Genomic DNA, 18,791 nt, shown 5'->3' on the forward strand with positions numbered 1-18,791 from the left:
TGTATAAAATAAGTTCTAGACTTGAAGTTTGATTGGTAAATATTGATATTCTAGATTCTAGCACATATTTACTCATAATAAGTAATATTTTCTTAACATTAAGCTTTTATATCTTACTGAGATAATTAAGTACAAAAACACTTAAAATAAGAAAAATATTCTTACATAAATCCCTCTTGGTGAGAAAAATTATCTTGTCAGAAAGAAAACAAGAAACATCTCCTTAATTTAAGATATTTAATCTTACTAAGATTTCAGTTTTTGCAGTGCAGCAATTTAAAAACATGGAGCAACGACGTATGACTAATCAAAAGAATCTGATGGTTAAATAACTAGGACAGTACAGGTCTGAAATAGATAATAAGTATACTGGATATACTGAAACGTGGTAGCTATGCATTTAGTTGTGTAGAACTACTTACATGTAAAGGATTCCACTTCCCCACCTGGAAGATTGCAAAGTAGCATGAACATAGAATAGATATGTTATTTGATATTTATTTATTTATTTATTTATTTATTTATTTATTTATTTATTTATTTATTTATTGATGCAATAAAACATCAAATTCAGATGCTAAACATTACAAATGTAATAATGTAATTGTTGGGGTGACATTTATTTGCAGTTTTTTCTTAAAAAGAAAGTGATTCTGTGAAAAACACAGGAACAACACAGCACAAGAATACTAACATTAATGGAAAAGCTTTTTACCGCACGATACAACAAAAAGCATACATTTAGGAATGATGCCGAGGAGAAGAGTGTGGCGACTCACCTTTCCTTTGGAGATGGCTCTGCATGCTGTCTTCACTATGAGGTAGGACCAGAATGAGTGAAGAAGCTGCAGTAAGACCAGAAGGAGGTTGAAGACCCACCAGGATGGGAAGGGGCCTACAATCTCCCAACTCTCAAACAAAGTGGTGTTTAAAATCCTTCAGCAGCAGCAGGGAGAGAATGACATGTTAAAGTTTTACGTTTTGAAAGGAAAATTTAAAAAGGTCAATTCTTTTTCTTATGTAAGAAAAACATGTGTTGGATACAAAAAATTTAGACAATAATCCTGTCATCAACTATGATTCTCTTAATTTCTACTCTTCTTTTTAATATCTGGGGCTTTCATTTCTAATTCAAATGCAAATTCCTTAAGTCGAAAGTAGGACTGAGCAGCTCTTTAGTCTTTTTGTTATCACAGAAAACCTGCCTTTGACATTGTCTCGAGTTCAGGAGAGTCTATATGGGGTGACTTTTAAATCTGATGTCAGAATCTCCCCCAAACTATTGCATGCACTTGGTGTCACAACTTTTTGTTTTTTTGATGCTTTGTCTTTTTTGCTTGGTCATACCTTTTCCTTCCAGTCAACTTTCCAGAAAATATGGCTGAATATAGAACTCTGATCAGACAGTTTCATTTGGAATAATCTTTTGTGGTCTAACCTTTTTCTGGAGTGTTTTAGTGACTGTCAAGTAAGGCAGCTGTCAAGGCAGCAGGTTTTTTCAAGATTGTGTGTACACTACAGTTCAACCATAATGTGTCAGTATGATTTTTTTGTTGTTTTAATTTTCTAAAAAATAATAATAATTTAAAAAAGTAATTAGGGGGTCTCATTAGCTGTAAGACATAATCATAAAAATATAAGATATACATATTTTAAATGCATATATCAAACATGTAAATTTCTTATTTTTAAAGGAATTATTGATTTAGGTCTATATATTTTAATAACATTTTAATATAATGAGATTTACAGAGAACAGAAAATTAATCAAAACAGTTAATGAATACAAAGACATCATCTCCAGTCTCTATTTCCAGTCTCAATGTTACGTTGAGGATCTGAGTTCAATTCATCCCTGGTTTGTTCCTTGCAAACAGCAGCTTGTGAACCATCCTCCAGATACTGAAGTCATGGCAACAACTTTAAAAATGGTGCAATGGAGGAACTGACTAAAATATGGTGCAGAAGCATTACATTACAGTTTGAAATTAAAAACATGCAACTAAATGATGCAGATTGGTTTGAATAGCTTAGAGCTGGTTTAAATGCCACAAAGGCTTTATATAAAATAAGTTATTCAAATGCTGTCTTTAGATTGAATTTTAAACATGCATCAAAATAGCATAAATAGCATTTGGAGAATGATTAAGAGCTACTATCAGAAGCAAAAATGGAAAAAAATGTAGTTGCCTGACCCAGAATGTAAATCATGCCTACATTCATTTAATGAAGTCCTGATCACGCAGCTGCTGCTGCTGACTGAAAGATGACTGTTGTGTATTCAAGGGCTGAAATTAGAATTATGATCTCCTAATATCCGACAGACTGGCCAGTTTTAACCGGCATTTTCAAGGGAATGTAATTACACAATTGTTTGGGTGGAAATTTAAAAAAAAAAAGTAAAATTAAAACTACTTTTTTTTCTCTAAAATAAAAATGAAGTTAGATTAGCCACACGTTAGACTATATAAAAAAATTCCCCAAAAATAGAAATGTTTTCATAAATAAACACTCATTTAATGTTTCAATAATGTGTAATAACATTATTGTCTCCAGTGGTCGAGTAGAACCACAATGATTTGCTTTTCATGTGCTGGTTTGTCTTTTCTTTGAAAGGTTAAAGCTGTAGTATCCATAGTAACTATTACTTAGCAACAACATTCACACAGATCTGTCCAAATCGCAAACCATTGTGGAGAAAGGGGGTTAAAAAAAAGGACTGAGATCTTGATGGTTTTGACATACATTTTCGAACATTAGCTACTAAAAGATGATAAGGAGTTCAGGCTGCTCGGGATTTGAAGCTCTGGCTGCTTCTAAGACTACTGAACTGTGTGCAAACGCAGGCACCTAACACCACTGCACTTAAGTCTCTCATCAACTGAGATGCCAGCTTTGGATCACAGAGAAAGTAAATAATTCTTACCAGATGGGGTAAACTCCCAGCCTGGAAGTTATGAAGAGACTTGCAAACATTGCAAACAGGAGGTTGCACAGTATCTGACATTTGGCATAGTTGGCCATCTTGGCAGCCTGGAATAGAATAAAAACGAAAACCAATGAACAAATATTACCGACAATACAACAGATAGAAGGTTCTTTAAATAAATCTCATTCAGTCTAGATACATAAAACAAAACAGCTAGAAGAAATAAATAAATTTTGAAGTTAGCTAAACAGATAAAGCTAAAGCTGAATGTGGAACATGGATACAGCTTCATCCACAATGTTTGAACTTTTTTTCCTCTGTGAATAGGGTCAAGTTTATACATTTGTTTTTGTAGCTATATCCTGTTGTGGGATAATCAGCTCACACTTGCCTTACTTAAAAGGCATGTCCTCCTGCCTTTCAAATTTCTAACAGTTATAAGAAACTGATCTTTGCAGGGAGAAACAAAGTCGTGAATAACTAACTAAGACATTCTACAAACTCCAATTAGCATAAATAGTCAAGTGTGAATAACATAATGCTTCACTCACATGCATTTTTAAGAAACTGTTCCAGATACAAACAATACATCTGCAATCATACGATTGCTTCCTTGAGCAAAACAACCAGTACATATTAATCTGCAAGCACCAAGATAGATCACATAATTGACATAAAAGAGGATCCACCTTGTTTGACAGATGAAGGGACACGCTTAGTGTTGTACGTTTTGCCTTTTAACTGCGAGCCACAAAGCAGGGTCAGGATTTACACATGKATTGCAGTCCATTGTAATGAACACAGGCGTATGAACATATCTCTGAACACCCTGCTGCTGACATAAGCTCATTTCTCAGATGCTCATCCATCTACATGCAACGTTTAATCTTCTGGCAGGGTCTCACCTCTATCAGCACGTCGGCTGCATCGTGTAGACACATGACCAGAGTTCCCACTCGTGCCATGTTGTTCACATAAGAAAATACGATGAGAGAGATCGCCGCCACGTGATGCAGGAACATGATCAGAAAATCCTGCAGAGACAGTTGCCGAGGAAATATCAGGCATGTACAGAAAGTATTTTTAAACATCATCTCATAAGGTCTTTAAATAGAATTAGTTAATGCACTTTTGATATCCTCAGATTCATGAACATTTTGTGCTGCAAGTTGTTGAACTTGAGTTTGGCAGAGCATGCAAATTTATTCACAGTCCTTGAAGTTTGCTAAATTCCACAAACGTTTATGTATTTCATTGGAGCTGAAGTAAACACAGGCAGGACATAATTGTGGAGTATAAGAAAATGGCATGTGCTTTATAAAATGTTTAATAAATCAACCTGAAAACTGTGGAACGTTAGGGAGGGTTTAGATGAGAATGGAAAGCTCCTGCATTTTCAAGGTTTCAAAGATCTTTGTTGACGTCCTCATGATGAGCCAGAAATGTCAGTTCCCAGACTCCTTGGGAGAAACTCTATGATAACCCAAGCATCAGTAGGTAGTGACTCAAAGTCCAGACAGAACAGACCAGACTTAACAGACACTGGACATGCTTGCTGTTCTCATTCTTGCAAGAATTTATAAAGTGCTGTTTGAGTGAACATCACCAATCTCTGCTTGGTAACTAAGTGTGACAGTTCATCAGGGGAAGCTCCTCTTTCTTCATTTACATTTTTTACGTTTAGTTTGACTAGACCATTTTGGCTTTTAGTCATTTTAGCTTTAAGTCTGACTGTATGTTAGTGGTTATGAGCTCACTGGAAGGTGAGCCTCCATCTTAGACTTCACCATTTTTATTTCCCTGTTTTTAGCTTCATCTACCTTGTCAGCAGCCTTGACCAGCTTCCCTATTCCCACAGCATCATGCTGCTACCACGATTTTTCTGAGACGGTGCATTCATGCTGAGGTTAAATTACTTATCCTTCTCACTTTATTTCACAATAAAATTCACAGCTTTATGTTCATCTGTTACAATAAATTCCAATAAATGACATCAAAGTTGCATTTGCAACGTGACTAGTATCAGTGAGGTTTTGCAATGGTTATGACTTCACACTCAAGATCAAATTGTAACATTACTACTACAAAATACCCTAAAAACAAAAGTAAAAAAATACAAATAAAATGAAATTAGAAACCAAATGGGACTTGAGCTGAACATTACTGTAACTTAATAATAAAATCAGCCTGTAGTACCACCTTAGTATCGCCCCTTAAGTTTGGGATAGCTTTAAATGGAGCTCCATGTGAATGAAAATGCATGTAGAGACATGGGCATAAGTGTCCTTGCAATTCTTTAGCTACCGGAAGGTTTTAGCTGCAAGCAATTAGAACCAGCGAAGAAGGTTAAGTAAATTAGGAGGGAGGATGAAAAGGAGCAGGATGGACACAAGATGCAGACTGAAAACGAAGGCAAGAGTGTGCAGGGAGAGACATACTGGAACTGGCAGGAGATGCAGAGGACCCTCCTCAGTCTAGTGCTGTGCATGAAATAAACTGAAAGGAGAAACAAAAACAGAAACACATGCCAACAGTCAACAGAGAGATGACAGAGTGAAGGCAAACAGCATGGCATCATGGAGTCTGCTCTGAGTGCAGAGAGTTTAATGGGAAGGGCAGAGGGCAGAGCTGTGGACGAACCAGAGGAGGGAGTAAAGACCATGACTGTGATGCATGCAAATGAACCAAAAGTGTTGCCAGTTTTACAAAAAAATACAATACAATAAAAACAACAACAAAAAAATGGATGTGAGAAGATATGGGTTGGTGAACTGACCAAGTTGAACTTAAAAAAAAAACAACAACAGAAAACTACAATATCTTTTAGCTACTAGAGTGGCAGAACACATTGCAAGTATTGCATCATCGCAGTGTTTAATTTGAAAAATCTCAGTGGTTGGTTTGGAAATTTACAAGCCAATAAAATATTCTGCGTCTTTGATGATGCCCGTAGAAACCCAAACATGAGCCAGCTAGTGTTGAAAATACCAAAGGTCAAAGTCAGAAGCACCGTAACGGCAGAGGAGTCAGAAAAATTTAGATTTATTACAAATGATCACATTGTTATGTGATTTATGAATTCAAGCCCTGATATCTAACAAAGTAAAACTTTAGGTTATATTACTAATGAGAAAAGTAAATTACTTCAATTAAAAATGGAGTAATGTAAACTTACAGCATGTTACTGTGCACCTTTTTGGGTGTTATTTCTTAACAATAAATAATTTTCTTAATTTTGGCCCTAAATTAGAAATCCTATTTCCCCCCTCATGCAGTAAATGCACCATATTTAGCACTAACAGGTCCTGTGAACAACAACACTATGCAGTATAGAAAGAAGTACTAAGTGAAGTTATTTTGAGTATAAGCAGGATGTTCAAACACGATGCTTGAGGAAGCACAAGGACGTAACGCAGTTTTTCTATTTGGTTTCGGCTGCTAGGCTTACTAACAACACTGTAATCATTCTGTCTGTTCTAAAATATTATAGAAGCCTAAGTTTTTTTTCCTCTTTTCATGTGTACTCCATCACACTGTGTAACATCGCCTGGCCTCTTTCATAAATAATCCATTATAGGATATGGCCAAAAGGCTTGAAATGTATGTATACATTTAACAGACCAATTTCTAGACTTGAAAATTGTGGGAGTTTTACAGTTGTAAAGGATTTTATGAAAAAATAAAATAAAAAATGAATGATACTAAATATATATTAGGCAAACAGCTGCAAAATAAGAACAATGTAAGGGGTATCAGTTGGGAAATACTTGCAGAAACTTTTGGGCGTCACAAGATTTTTAGATTTTTGATATTTTGCTATTTCCCACATGAGTAAGGCAGGAAACCAACTTCAGGCCAGACAGGCTATGTATAACTGTTTCTATGCAAGAGCAGTGAGTCAGAAAAGGTTGGTATTCATGACGACAATGGTATTTTCTATAGCGATTCATTCTAAAGTGAATTATAGGTGTGATTTTAGAAGGAATGTTGTCTGAGTGATGCTGTAGTCATCCTTACCTTCCTCCTGATGTCTGTGAAGCGGGAAAAGAGTAACGACAGGTAGAAGGACAGCTCCAGTATGTAGTAATAATGGACATCCACAGTCAGAGGCTGCATACGTATAAGGAGAACGTCTCAGAACATTTTAAACAGAAGGAGATACCTTTTTGTAAAGTTGTTGGAAGGTTTTTCTTAACTTCTACCTGGTAAGGGTAGTTGTACCAGCACTCCTTAGTGTTCCACAACCATGGAGTCTGAAGGAAAGAATCAAATCATAAATTTTGACCTTAATTATAATGTCCCTATTACTAGAGGTAAGAGTGGCTGTAATCCTGGATTAAAGAAAAAAAAAAAAAAACTACAGTGAATGAGACAAAGAGATTTACACTGCATGTTCTGGTGGGAAAAGAAGCTGAACTAAAGAGCCATTAGAGGCTACACTTAAATTCTGAGTAAATGTGTTACGAGCAAACTGTGACCCGTCACTGCGCTTGAGTTTAGTTCTCCTGCACTGCTTTCCAGACCTGCTCTATTAATAAATCCCACAGAGGCTGGAGGCTGGCGCCTGCAGTACCAACTGCCGGGGAGTGAGCTATTTTTCACAAAGTGCTTCGTCATGCAACTTGTGTCTCAGAGACTTTTTCTTTTTTTCCAACTCTATCTCAGCTCCTGCCGTGATTGCTATTATGTATGCACTTTCATGAATATATGCATGAAATATGTGAAACCTCCTGAGCTCTATTTTTCAGTAATAATCAGTCAGCAGACTCATTCTCAGATTTATCTCCCGTGGCTTTTTGTTCTTAGCTTTCAGCAGAATCAGTACCTGGCAGATTTTTAACTAGGAGTACCGGGAGTACTGGGAGGCTCTGATAAACATTGTTACACTATCACTAAAGGTGATAGTGTGCCTATTTAAAGAAGATGCTTTGGCGCAACAAATGCAACAAAAAAGAATAAGGAATTGTCAGCCCCGATATGAAACATAAAGAACTTTTAAAAAGCTAAAGTTTGTAGCAAAAATCAACATTTTAAATGACCGAATGTGAGTACGGTAATAATGCTTTTAAAATATTGAATGCAGTCAAAGAAGGAGAACTGGCAAAAGAACATTACTGGAAGAATCATTTATTATCGTTGCTATTTTACTGAACAAAATGAAAATTGTAAGAAAAGTGTAACTTTTGCACAACACCGTTTAATAGCCATTATGCATTATTGAGGACATTTTTAGAAGCCTATCACACTTAAAAATTCAGATACAAAGACTGTTTGTATCAATGATTGTCATTTAAAAAGTCACAATATATTTACTTGTTACAGCTGCAAGCTGTTTGGGGCATGATTTACCTGACTTGCACAGGCAGCTTTTGCAAAATATCTCAAACTTAGTCAGATTGGATGTAGAATCTCTGTAAAAGAGTCTCTGGTAATTCATGTTTATCCACAGATTCTCAATTTGACTTTGCTGTGACTGGGTCACTCTAAAGCATAAATACTAAACCAGTCTTTTGTAGCTCTAGCTGTATGCTTATTGTTGTTGTCCTGCAGGAAGATTAATCTCTAACATTTTTAGTCTGAGGTCTTCTGGAGCCGCTAACAGATTTTCTAACGTCACTGTTCTGTGTTTGGCTCCATCCATCTTTCCATCAAGTCACACCGGCGTCCATGTCCCTGCTGAAGTAAAATTTTCCCACAGCAAGGTGCTGTATGCTGAATGTCCTTAATAGATTTGCAAATGTAGCATATTCTTTCCGTTTGTGGATAACTGGATTAAGTAGTTAATCCAGTTAACTACTTAATCCAGATGTTTAAAGCTTATGATATTGTTTTATAACCTAACCCTGGTTTATACTTTCCCCTGACTGTAGTCTTTGGTCTTCATTGTTCTGCTTGTTTGCTAATGCTCTCTAGCAAAACTCTGAGGGCCTTAAAAACATCTGGATATATTAAGATTAAATGACACACTAGTAACATTGGATTTTAAGGGTTGATCCCCAAAATTATGAAAAAGCTCAAGGGTTGGGATTACTTTCACAAGGCACTGTATGTACTTCTAGTTGTGACATTTACAATATGAGACTGGGGGTAAAAAAAAGCTTACCTTTTTAAGAAAACGCACTCCATAGGTGAAAATATATAGGTAGAAGGTAAATCTCCACCTGGAGTAAATAAGAAGAACACATATTCAGAGTGAGACATTGTTTTTCTAAGAATTTGGCCAGTAAATTGCAGCTACATTATGATTAGACTGTCAAGGCCATCATGACCTTGACACTACAATAATTGTAACAAGTTCTTTGGAGCCTTTGGATGTTTATCTGCAAATCCATGTTAGTTGCAGGTGAAATATTTCACTTCTCTTAGCTTCTTTTTTAATTAGAAATTTACAAAGGGATATTTTCAATGTTTTTGTTGAGAAAACTGTCGAATCGAAAAGAAGGTTTATTTTCACAAGTAAAGAATAAAAATATAGCAATATTAGGATTTCAAGGGATCTTATACCACAATGTGCTGTACAACACTAATTTATTTCTATCACGAGATAATTGTCCTGCGCAGACAATCGGTGACGTGTTCCTCTTAGGTCTGCTTCCAGCCTTCCCCGCTCTGTGCTTTAAATAATCCTGCATATACTTTAGTTTCTGCACAATGATGTGATTAGGAGTTCTGCCTCTGAGGTTTACAAAGAAGATATTGCTGGAGCTGACACGGCTGTGATCAAAGACTTGCTGACAAGGAAGACGTGCCTACTTTATGAAACCGGTTCTTAACAGTCAGCAAGGGAGAATGAGAATTTAAAACTATCAAACAAGCAAAGGCAAATCTTCAGCTAAGACCATGCAGGCAGGCTACATTCAAATCAATCGAGCTCAGTTGAAAAATATTATATTAATCCCGCTGGGAAACGAGGACACAGGATTTTCTTGACAAAAAAAATAAAAAATAAGTAGGTGGATGAGAGAGTCGAGACATAGCTTTCCTTTTTGTTTTTTCAAACAAAGATGCTCCAGCTGACTTCATTTAGACCCGAAACCCTCAATAACTCAATGGAGAGGAGCATGAATCTATATTATCATCACAATGTGTCCATATCAGCAAAATCTAGTCCTTTTCTGCGGTTGTTTGAAACATTCAGTTGTAAGCCTTTAACAAATAGCAGAAAAATAATCACCAAGACAACATGCAGCTTATGGGAAAGCATCATTAGTTGCTTGATGTGCATGATCAAAAGTATTGTAAAAGCAAATTAAGTGGACGAGCGTACCTGGCACATAGTAAAAACTGTTGCATGGCAACTGGTTGATCGAGCCTGCAAGAGTCTTTCTCAAAGTGTTGCTGAAATGCTGCCATGCACAAAAAATATATCCCAATGACTCACAACAGCATCCTTTGAATAGAGTTTCTGAAGTCAAACACAGATGTTTTTTTTTTTGTGTCGAAATTGCTGACACTTTTTCAGACAGCACAACCTGTTGAGATAAATGAGGATTTGTCATTTAATTATCAGCAACTTCTCATTAGCACCCCACAGAGGAATGCTTGTTAAATGTAAACAGTGACAATTTTGTGCTATGATGAACTCCCCCTATGGTACAAATAACTTACAAAACATTGTTTAAAAAGTGTTTTAATAACAGAAAATAAACAAGGCTATCTGAAATGCTACGAGACAAACACTGTCCCTTCAAAATAACCACATATTCAAACAATAAATTGTTCCTGATAGTAGACTGAACTGTTTTAGCTCTTTTAACTGAGCATAGCAACTTAATGAGGTTATAGTGAGGGATAAAGGGGCAAAGACAATTACGCATTTATTCTGCTTAATGACAGGAACAAAATAATAAAAGTCAACGCTGCTTCGTTTACTTTACCTTCTCCACGTAGGATTTAAGAGTATTGATTGGCACTTAATGGTTTGTTTTCACGACTCAGCTTTTTATCTTTTGTTTAATTTATTAGGAAATTGATTTGCACAAGTAAAAAAAAAAGGTAATGGCCTTTTATTCTAACCAGCAGACAGTGTCTTTGGTTTCAAACTATTTCAAAGAATCTGTAAGTCTTGAAAAACTTACTACAGCTTCGACCAATCAATATGTTGTAGTTGTTTTTCTATTTTTTTATCTCAACTGAAAGGGGTCTAGAGCAAAAAACAAGAAAACTTCAATTGCTCCTTAATTGTACTTTCTTAAATGGAAACAGTTTTGGAGAAGTCAAACTGTGTTTTAAAGAATTTCTGTTTAGTGCCGAATTATCCATTTCTGATTTGGTCAGTGTAAGTATTTAACATTTTCAAAAAAATAAAAAATAAAAAAATCACATATTATTAAGGTATTATTATTTTTTATTTTATCGTAGATCTCAAGAACTATTGAGTGGTTCTTTAAGTTTACCCAGTCAGAAATAATGATTTTAGATATTAACTTTTTTTAAATTTTGCTTACATTGTTTACAACACGGGGGCGCCAAATCCCCCTTAACTGGATATTTAAATATGCAACAGAAAACACACAGCTATCGGAAATGTTTTGATTTTCTTCTTATGCTTGAGACGCCCCTTGACAACATGTCACCCTGACCAGTTTGTCTATACCAACCTCCCCCCACCCCCACACTGCCTATATTGATTAAAACCCAAGTTGAGGTGATGACAGAAAAGATAATAATGACAGAAAAAGAGAAGTTCAGCAGCTGGAACCAGTGAGGACTCCCAGCCTACTCTCATCTTGTTGTAATGAAGAAAAAGCTAAAGAGAAGATGAACTGTAAAAACCTCACTGCAAAAACTTCACTTTCATCATCTAATTTTATTTATTTTGATCCAGTTGAAAGTTTCATTCCAGGAGTCATCCCACTATAGGTTTCTTTCTAAAAATAGAAGCGTGATCTTAGTTACTTTTTTTGCAGTATATTTGGGGTAAGAAAAGACAAAAGCTTCCAAACAAAAGCTCTATGCAATCATCATTATTTCTTAGTAAACATGCTTTCTACACACTGTGTGTTTGCATAATGAAAAGAATACAAAACAGATCAGTGGCCCACACAATGGAGAGACAAAGAATCCTATCAGTCAGGGACAGCTGGGCACGAGAGCTTAATTACAGCACAATTGCTGCAGAAGGGACTGAAGCCAGCCTGGTTTGGAGACCTGCAACAACCGAGGCAGACGACCTGGACAAACTATTGCAAAGCCCAGAGGTCCGCAACGCTAATTACGCTGCAGATAACAGCGTCCGCTCAGTTGTTTCTTTAGCCGCCTGAAAGCGTGGTTGAAAAGCTGAGAGGGGCAAAATTCCAGTTTCTTCTTGAGCAAGAGAACGCATGTTTTTGTCTTCTGAGAGTCCTCTGTGATGTTGTAATACAAGTCCAGTGGTCTAATCAGTCAAATGTGTTCTCCTGAGAGAACAGCAGCCTCAGGCGGATCAGGGGATGCGAGGCTCCCCGTGTCTCAGACTGTCAGATTTGCTCCGATGGTGTCAGACATGACTCGGCTCTGACAACAAAACTGGCTCTTTGGCCTTTGACATCACACTGCTAAGTAACTACAATCTCTCGGATGGCAAACGCATTACTGCAGATTAGCCGGCTCTCTGTTCGCCGTCTTGAGTGGGTTTCTTATCAAATGGCTTTAACTATTAACCCACAGCATGAAAGTGGTTAACTGGAACTTAAGCATCATTTTTTCTCACTCAGCTTCTGTTTGCCAAAAGGACAAAAAAAAAGAGAGAAAAAAAAAGAAGAGATTATTAGATATCCACTGGATATGTTCTGAAGAGCAATCACATAAAATCTAAAGATAATTGAACAGAAAAAAATGTTTATTGTATTTTTAGTTCTAATATTTTTAAACACTTTCCATTTTTCTTTGTTTATTTTTCTCATTATGGTGCTAGTGGCAAAGTGCAAAACAGAATTACAGTTTTCTATTTACAAAGGTTGTGGATGCATCCCTTGAGTTACGTTAATGATTTTAGTAGTTGTATAGAGTTTTCTGTTAGCTTATTCTGTGTTATGGCATAGCACCATAACACAGCGTGAATGTCCTGGATTCAAATCCCAATCAGGAACCTTCTACGTGGTTTCCATGTTCTTTCCATGCATGCTAGGGTTCAATTCTTGTTGAAGTGTAATCTATTTTGGATTATTTGGCTGCTCTAAACTGTCCACGGGCTTCAATGTGTATGTGTGTATACATGGTTGTCTTTCCTTTGTGACAACCAAGTCTATCAATGGACTTTTGGTAGAACGGAGATCAGTTCATTGAGCACTGGAGATAGGCACCAACTGACCTCTGACCCTATACTGAATAAACCTCATGGAGCATGGATGAAAAACAAGGTTTTACTTCTTTTTGAATTGCTGCATTGTCTTGTTTTGTGGGTGATGTAATGGTACCAAGTCAGAGGCTCCAGGTCAGTTTCACCCTTTTAACAACTCACCCCTCCATGATGACATTTCACACCATTTTACTTCTATTATCTACCGGTGAACAATCCGTTTCTTACGCATGGTAATATTAATAGTATTTTAGGGTTGTTTTGAGAATTCAATAAATCAATAAATACATACAAATAGCTTATGAAGGATTGTGGTTCTGATCATGACAGTCAACTCATGAAATATGACAAATGAACCAGCAATTAGTCCCATGACTAAATTTTCCTGCAGAAAAGCAATTTAAATCCTTGATAGTCAAATCAGGTGTGAAAGGGAGACGCCTCTATTTTTACACCTGAAAAATAAAAACTGTACCCAGCATTCATGGATGTTGCCTGATATTGTACTTTGCAGACAAAACAATGTAGACTTCACTCTAAAATTTCCAAAACTCAAACTGACATTTTAAGCGCTCTACATTACGTCTAATTTGTCTAAGTGATTCATTATTTATTGCTTCCTGCACAAGGCATGAGAGGGAACTTTCAGTAAGCATGAAAACCTGCTCTGATAAGGTTATCTATCGTCCCTGCTTTTACTACTGTCACTGCCTTTCTTATTGATGCATGGCAAAGCGGCACAACCTATTCAAATCAGCCCTCACTTATACATCAGCTTTGTCAGGGAGCCAAAGCGAAGCACTGATGCAGCAATCAACATTAGGCAGATACACAGGTCACTGTGATAAGATTTCCTTGGCAGGTTACAAATCTGTCATTTGTTTTTTAGTCAAACTTGGGTGTTGTTCAATGCAAGATAGATGACTTGTGGCTAATTCAGGAGTGATAGGTCTTACATGCTTTCACAGAATCTGGCGAGGGTGCTCGGCTTCTCCTGGTTGCGCCGTTGCCGAAACCAGCGCTGGATGGTGCGCACATCCCAGTCGAGCTGCTTGGACAGGCCCTCCAGCCTTTTCTCATCGGGATGCTAGCAAAAAAATAAAAATAAAAATTAAAGCACCTCATGTGTCGAGTTAATATTTTTGATGCAGAACAAATTTATTAAACATATTACAATCAAACATAAAAGCACATATCCTCACCTTGGTTATAGCAGTGAAAACCTTCTCTAAGATAGCATTGGGCTGTGCCTTTTGTGGCCCGTTGGCCTGGATCTTCAGGCCCATTGCACATGGCCTTGCAATAAACCTGCAAGAAAACACACATCATAAGAGTTCAAAACAATGCTTCATGTATGAAAGAGCAACAAAGACTGAAGGTACTTTAAACCGTTTAATAGTCTTTTATCCAGAGGCTATTAATCCTATATAAACTTCAGGTTCATTTTGAGTGCTAAAGCCACCCACAGACAGAATGGTACCCTTGGCAGAAAGCCATAACTCCCACATTAAAATTCTCTGCTGTGTTTGATTCAAATATACAATATACCTATGTATTTGTTAAACTGAAACACAGAAATGAGGAAATGTGTTATCTTGGCTGTTATGTATTCTTTTACAGAGTTTATTTCTCTGACAACTGTCACTACAAAAATATAAAAATAGGTAAATATATATATATATATATATATATATATATATATATATATAGTATGGTGGCTTATAAGTACAAGTGATAAAACTATTTCACAACTTTCCAACTCTACCTGACTGAAAAGCTGCAGCAAATCAAGAAGAGTCGGAGAAATTACCTGTCTCCACAATTTATTCACCCTATTTATTTTACTGTGGAAAGAGCTGAAATATGTATGATTTTGAAGGAAAATATGTCAGATATTCTAAAATAATTAAGAAAACAGTGGAAATGACTTCCAATTCTACTAAATCAGTTGTGTTATTTTTTTGTAACAGGTTACACTTTGCACAACACAGGGAGAGCACACTACACATTGACTGGACATGGGGATAAGCAACAGAAAACTTAATCTTGGTTCACTTGACAGAAAATATTTTTTGTTTTTAAAGTGCTAATACCTTGACAGCTGAGCTGTCAGCCATATACCCCATATCAAATATAATACACCTTTTGATTATAACATACATAAGTATTTAGTAAACTAAAAAATAGAAGAGGAAGTAATAAAGTAAGTAATAATTAATCATTAATAAATAATTAACAACTATCTGTGGTTGCTTGTATGCACAGCTCATGTTGGCCGAGACCTTCCTGAGAGTGTTCGTGCTGAAAAACCTGCAAAATGTATGATTCCACAGTTTTTTCCTCTTCTAATTATTTCATGACTAATATAGTCTACATATTGAGCCGGTCTTTGCAAGGGATGTATGGAAAACAAATCCCAGACTGGACTGTCCATAATAGTCCCACTAACTGCCTATATGAGGTTAAAATTGGGACCCAAATGGGTCTTGATGCAGTGTATAACTTAAAATCATTTTCTTAATACCCATTTAAACTTTAGCTGATTTAGTCAACTGCCGTAACAACTGTCTCTTATCTAATGACTGCTGGAGAAAGACACCAGCCCCCTGTGACACTGCAAGGATAAGCAGGAATAAAGAATGGATGGATTAATAGGTAGATGGATGGATTTATGGATGCAACCCAATTGGGATGCATAGACGTAGTATTTTATGCGCTATGACTTACTACCCATTCGAATGGGGCAAATACACACATTTTAGCCGCCAATTAAAGAATATAACAATATTATATGTCAAACAGTGTAAGTGATTCTGTGGTGGGTGTGGATAATGGGCTTAACTGGAAGTAGGGCACCTGGCAAAATTCTGCTTTGGGCCCCATGTAATCTTGGGTCGGCTCTGGGTTTAACTCAGATCTGTGAGGCCTCGGTGACTTTCTATGATTGTAACTGCTGTGATCAACACAATATGAGCCATTCTGATTACTCCACAATAAAACTCAAAAACAGGCAAAACTCAATTAAAGCACAACCCGATTGAAATAAGAAGAAAAACACGTCGATAGTTAGGAGCCTATTTCGTGTTTTGTGGAAAAACAGGTTTGGTGTGCAGGGACAGGTTAGGTCCGGTCAGTCGGCTCTGACAGAGGCATCAAAGGCAAACAACGCTGCAGGCCTGCAGAAGAACCGTGGTGATTTGTGAGCTATCCAGATAAGATGCCATTGTTTAGGAGGGGGGGTGGGGGGGGGGGAGACAGACAGCGGACAGCGGCGCGACGTCTCATCGACACAACAAAAGCGCATCCCCATCACCACCTGCTTCATTCAGTCACTTCAGAACCCACCTCTCAAAAACCAGCCGTATCATAAAGATGCAGAAAGCCAGAGGACAAGCCAGATAGAGATCCTCGGCTTGCGGGAACGTCGCCTCATCTGTGTTTTTTAAGTCAGCCCAGGTCACATTATGGGGGAGCCAGAAGCGTTCGTTCCAGAACCACGCCAGAATCCCGGCCATCTCCCTGCAGCAAGACGCGATGGAGGAACGGAGGGCTCGCTGCGTCTCGGAGGTCTCTGTCGGGGGAGATCCGACTCGCCTGATGAAGAGATATCCGTGTGCGACCGCCGTCCGTCCGCTTCCCTTCAACTATCCCAGTGTAGGGAAGTAGACTCAATCAGCTCCTCAGCAACTGATTGGTGCGTTCAAATGTCATGTAATAGCCCTGTCAGTGCGCGTAATAAAAATGTAATACTACGGGTCTATCAATCTAAACCAATTGGAAAATAGAAAATGTCACAATGACACTCGGTATGGGTTATTTGTGTAGATGACGCGTACACATTACTTCTTTTATAATGCTCATTTGATGTGTAAGTCTACAACCTGCGATCACCTGCCTTCTGGGTCAAGAACGTCATGTAAAACATTCTCATAGTCAAACTCAACTGATTCTTCATCAAATTAAGCTAAATGCTGGATGAGAGACCACAAAATGCAGCAACGTTGTACAAATACAAAGGGTAACTTGTCAAACTCTGACACCTTCTGACCAATTTGAGGTAGTACCGCGGATATGTCTGAATTTTTAAAATATTTTACATCTAGCTCTTCTGTTCAGCTCTTTCTCCTTGTTTCTTTTTGCTGTACTACTACTACTACTACTACTACTACTACTACTACTACTACTACTAATAATAATAATAATAATAATCTTTCAATCATTTTATAGCAGACTACAATGATTTCTGCTCAGTTAAAGTTTGTAATTTTTGTCATTTCTTAAAAGTCACAATAATGCAATAATGCATATTTTGGTATTGATCCAATTCTAAGTAAATACAGGGCAAGTATCACCGATACTGATACCAATACCAATCCCTATACCAATACCARCATCAATACCTATACCCATACCTATACATATTCTTATTATTTAAGTATGATTTAACATCAAACTCATAATACTAATTTTGTGGAGTTATGTGCTGAGGAGTATCTATGATTGATAACATTATTGATTTATGTGCAACATTGGCACATAGTAATCTGTGCCCATTGATTGGTTGCATTGATGGGTGAAGGAAACAAGCAGAAGAAGATCTAATTGAATTCTTTATTTGCAAGACTGTGATTATGGGTAAATGTGTAAGTGCTTTTTTTATTTGTTCATATTTTTATATTTTGCTGCAGGTTTCAGCTGGCAATTAGTAAATTGTCATGTCCCTTTATCAAAACAGTTTTATTGTCAAAAGAATAGTAATATAAATATTTAATACTAGATCTTGTACAAGAAAATGCAACTGCAACTTAAGGAAAGATGTGAAGGGAAGAAATCTAGTGCTCTTTAWGCTTTCTATTAAAATTGACAAAAAATTTCCCCTTGTCCACTGCAGAATGTAAAAACGATCTGTTAAGTCTTTGGGACGATCGCGCCATCTTCTGGCCAACATTAGAAGCGTCAGTATCAGGGATGGGAATTTCGGCACGGTGCCAGGATCCGCACCATTTATCTTCACTCACTGATCAAGTCTGTTCTAAATAAATATATAAAAAAGACGTCTCAAACAATATAAAACATAAAATAATCATGAACAATTACCACTGTAGACACTTGTCACACAGACAGTCTAAAACATTTTGCCATTGATTTTTTCTCCCTACACAATGTTGCATTCTTTCTGTTCTAATCAAATAAAAAGTTTGACAAAACTTTCAACTTAGCACTCAGGCATTTAGGTAAATGTTTTTAAACACTAATTGTAACATTAACACTTAACTGAAATAAAGTGAACAMAAAAACACAGCAAACCAGCAACTTCTGTTTACATTATATAGTATATAATTTCAATATCATATTGGTGACTCTGACTCTTATTTACTCRTGTCATAAGTTTATTTGTTTTTAATGATGATGTCAAAACTCTCATTTTGAAAGTCCAAATTTTAAATCTCATAATTTTGAATCGCTTGGTTTGACTTTAAATATCACAATTATGACTTTAAAAGCCAGTAATRGAAATTTCAAAAATTAGAATTATGACTGTGTCTYATATCACCTCGAAACTCAAAACTGGACTTTATATTT

General features: G+C 36.7%; 1 protein-coding gene across 1 annotated transcript in view; it reads right to left on the reverse strand.

Moving 5' to 3' along the window:
* cers6 (ceramide synthase 6) overlaps nucleotides 1-17,279 on the reverse strand; it is a 22,208-nt gene extending 4,929 nt beyond the window's left edge. Inside the window, exons 1-10 of the mRNA XM_008404052.2 lie at nucleotides 16,554-17,279; nucleotides 14,411-14,516; nucleotides 14,165-14,295; nucleotides 9,033-9,090; nucleotides 7,132-7,182; nucleotides 6,947-7,039; nucleotides 3,835-3,963; nucleotides 2,927-3,033; nucleotides 780-936; nucleotides 423-446 (exon numbers count right to left, since the gene is read on the reverse strand). Of these exons, the coding sequence (XP_008402274.1) occupies nucleotides 423-446; nucleotides 780-936; nucleotides 2,927-3,033; nucleotides 3,835-3,963; nucleotides 6,947-7,039; nucleotides 7,132-7,182; nucleotides 9,033-9,090; nucleotides 14,165-14,295; nucleotides 14,411-14,516; nucleotides 16,554-16,723 (1,026 nt within the window). The 5' untranslated portion in view covers nucleotides 16,724-17,279. The remainder of the gene's footprint in view (nucleotides 1-422; nucleotides 447-779; nucleotides 937-2,926; nucleotides 3,034-3,834; nucleotides 3,964-6,946; nucleotides 7,040-7,131; nucleotides 7,183-9,032; nucleotides 9,091-14,164; nucleotides 14,296-14,410; nucleotides 14,517-16,553) is intronic.
* Between the last annotated feature and the right edge of the window lie 1,512 nt (nucleotides 17,280-18,791).

This window comes from Poecilia reticulata, linkage group LG2 (genome assembly GCF_000633615.1).
Source record: "Poecilia reticulata strain Guanapo linkage group LG2, Guppy_female_1.0+MT, whole genome shotgun sequence".
In the NCBI taxonomy this organism is placed as follows: Eukaryota; Metazoa; Chordata; class Actinopteri; order Cyprinodontiformes; family Poeciliidae; genus Poecilia; species Poecilia reticulata.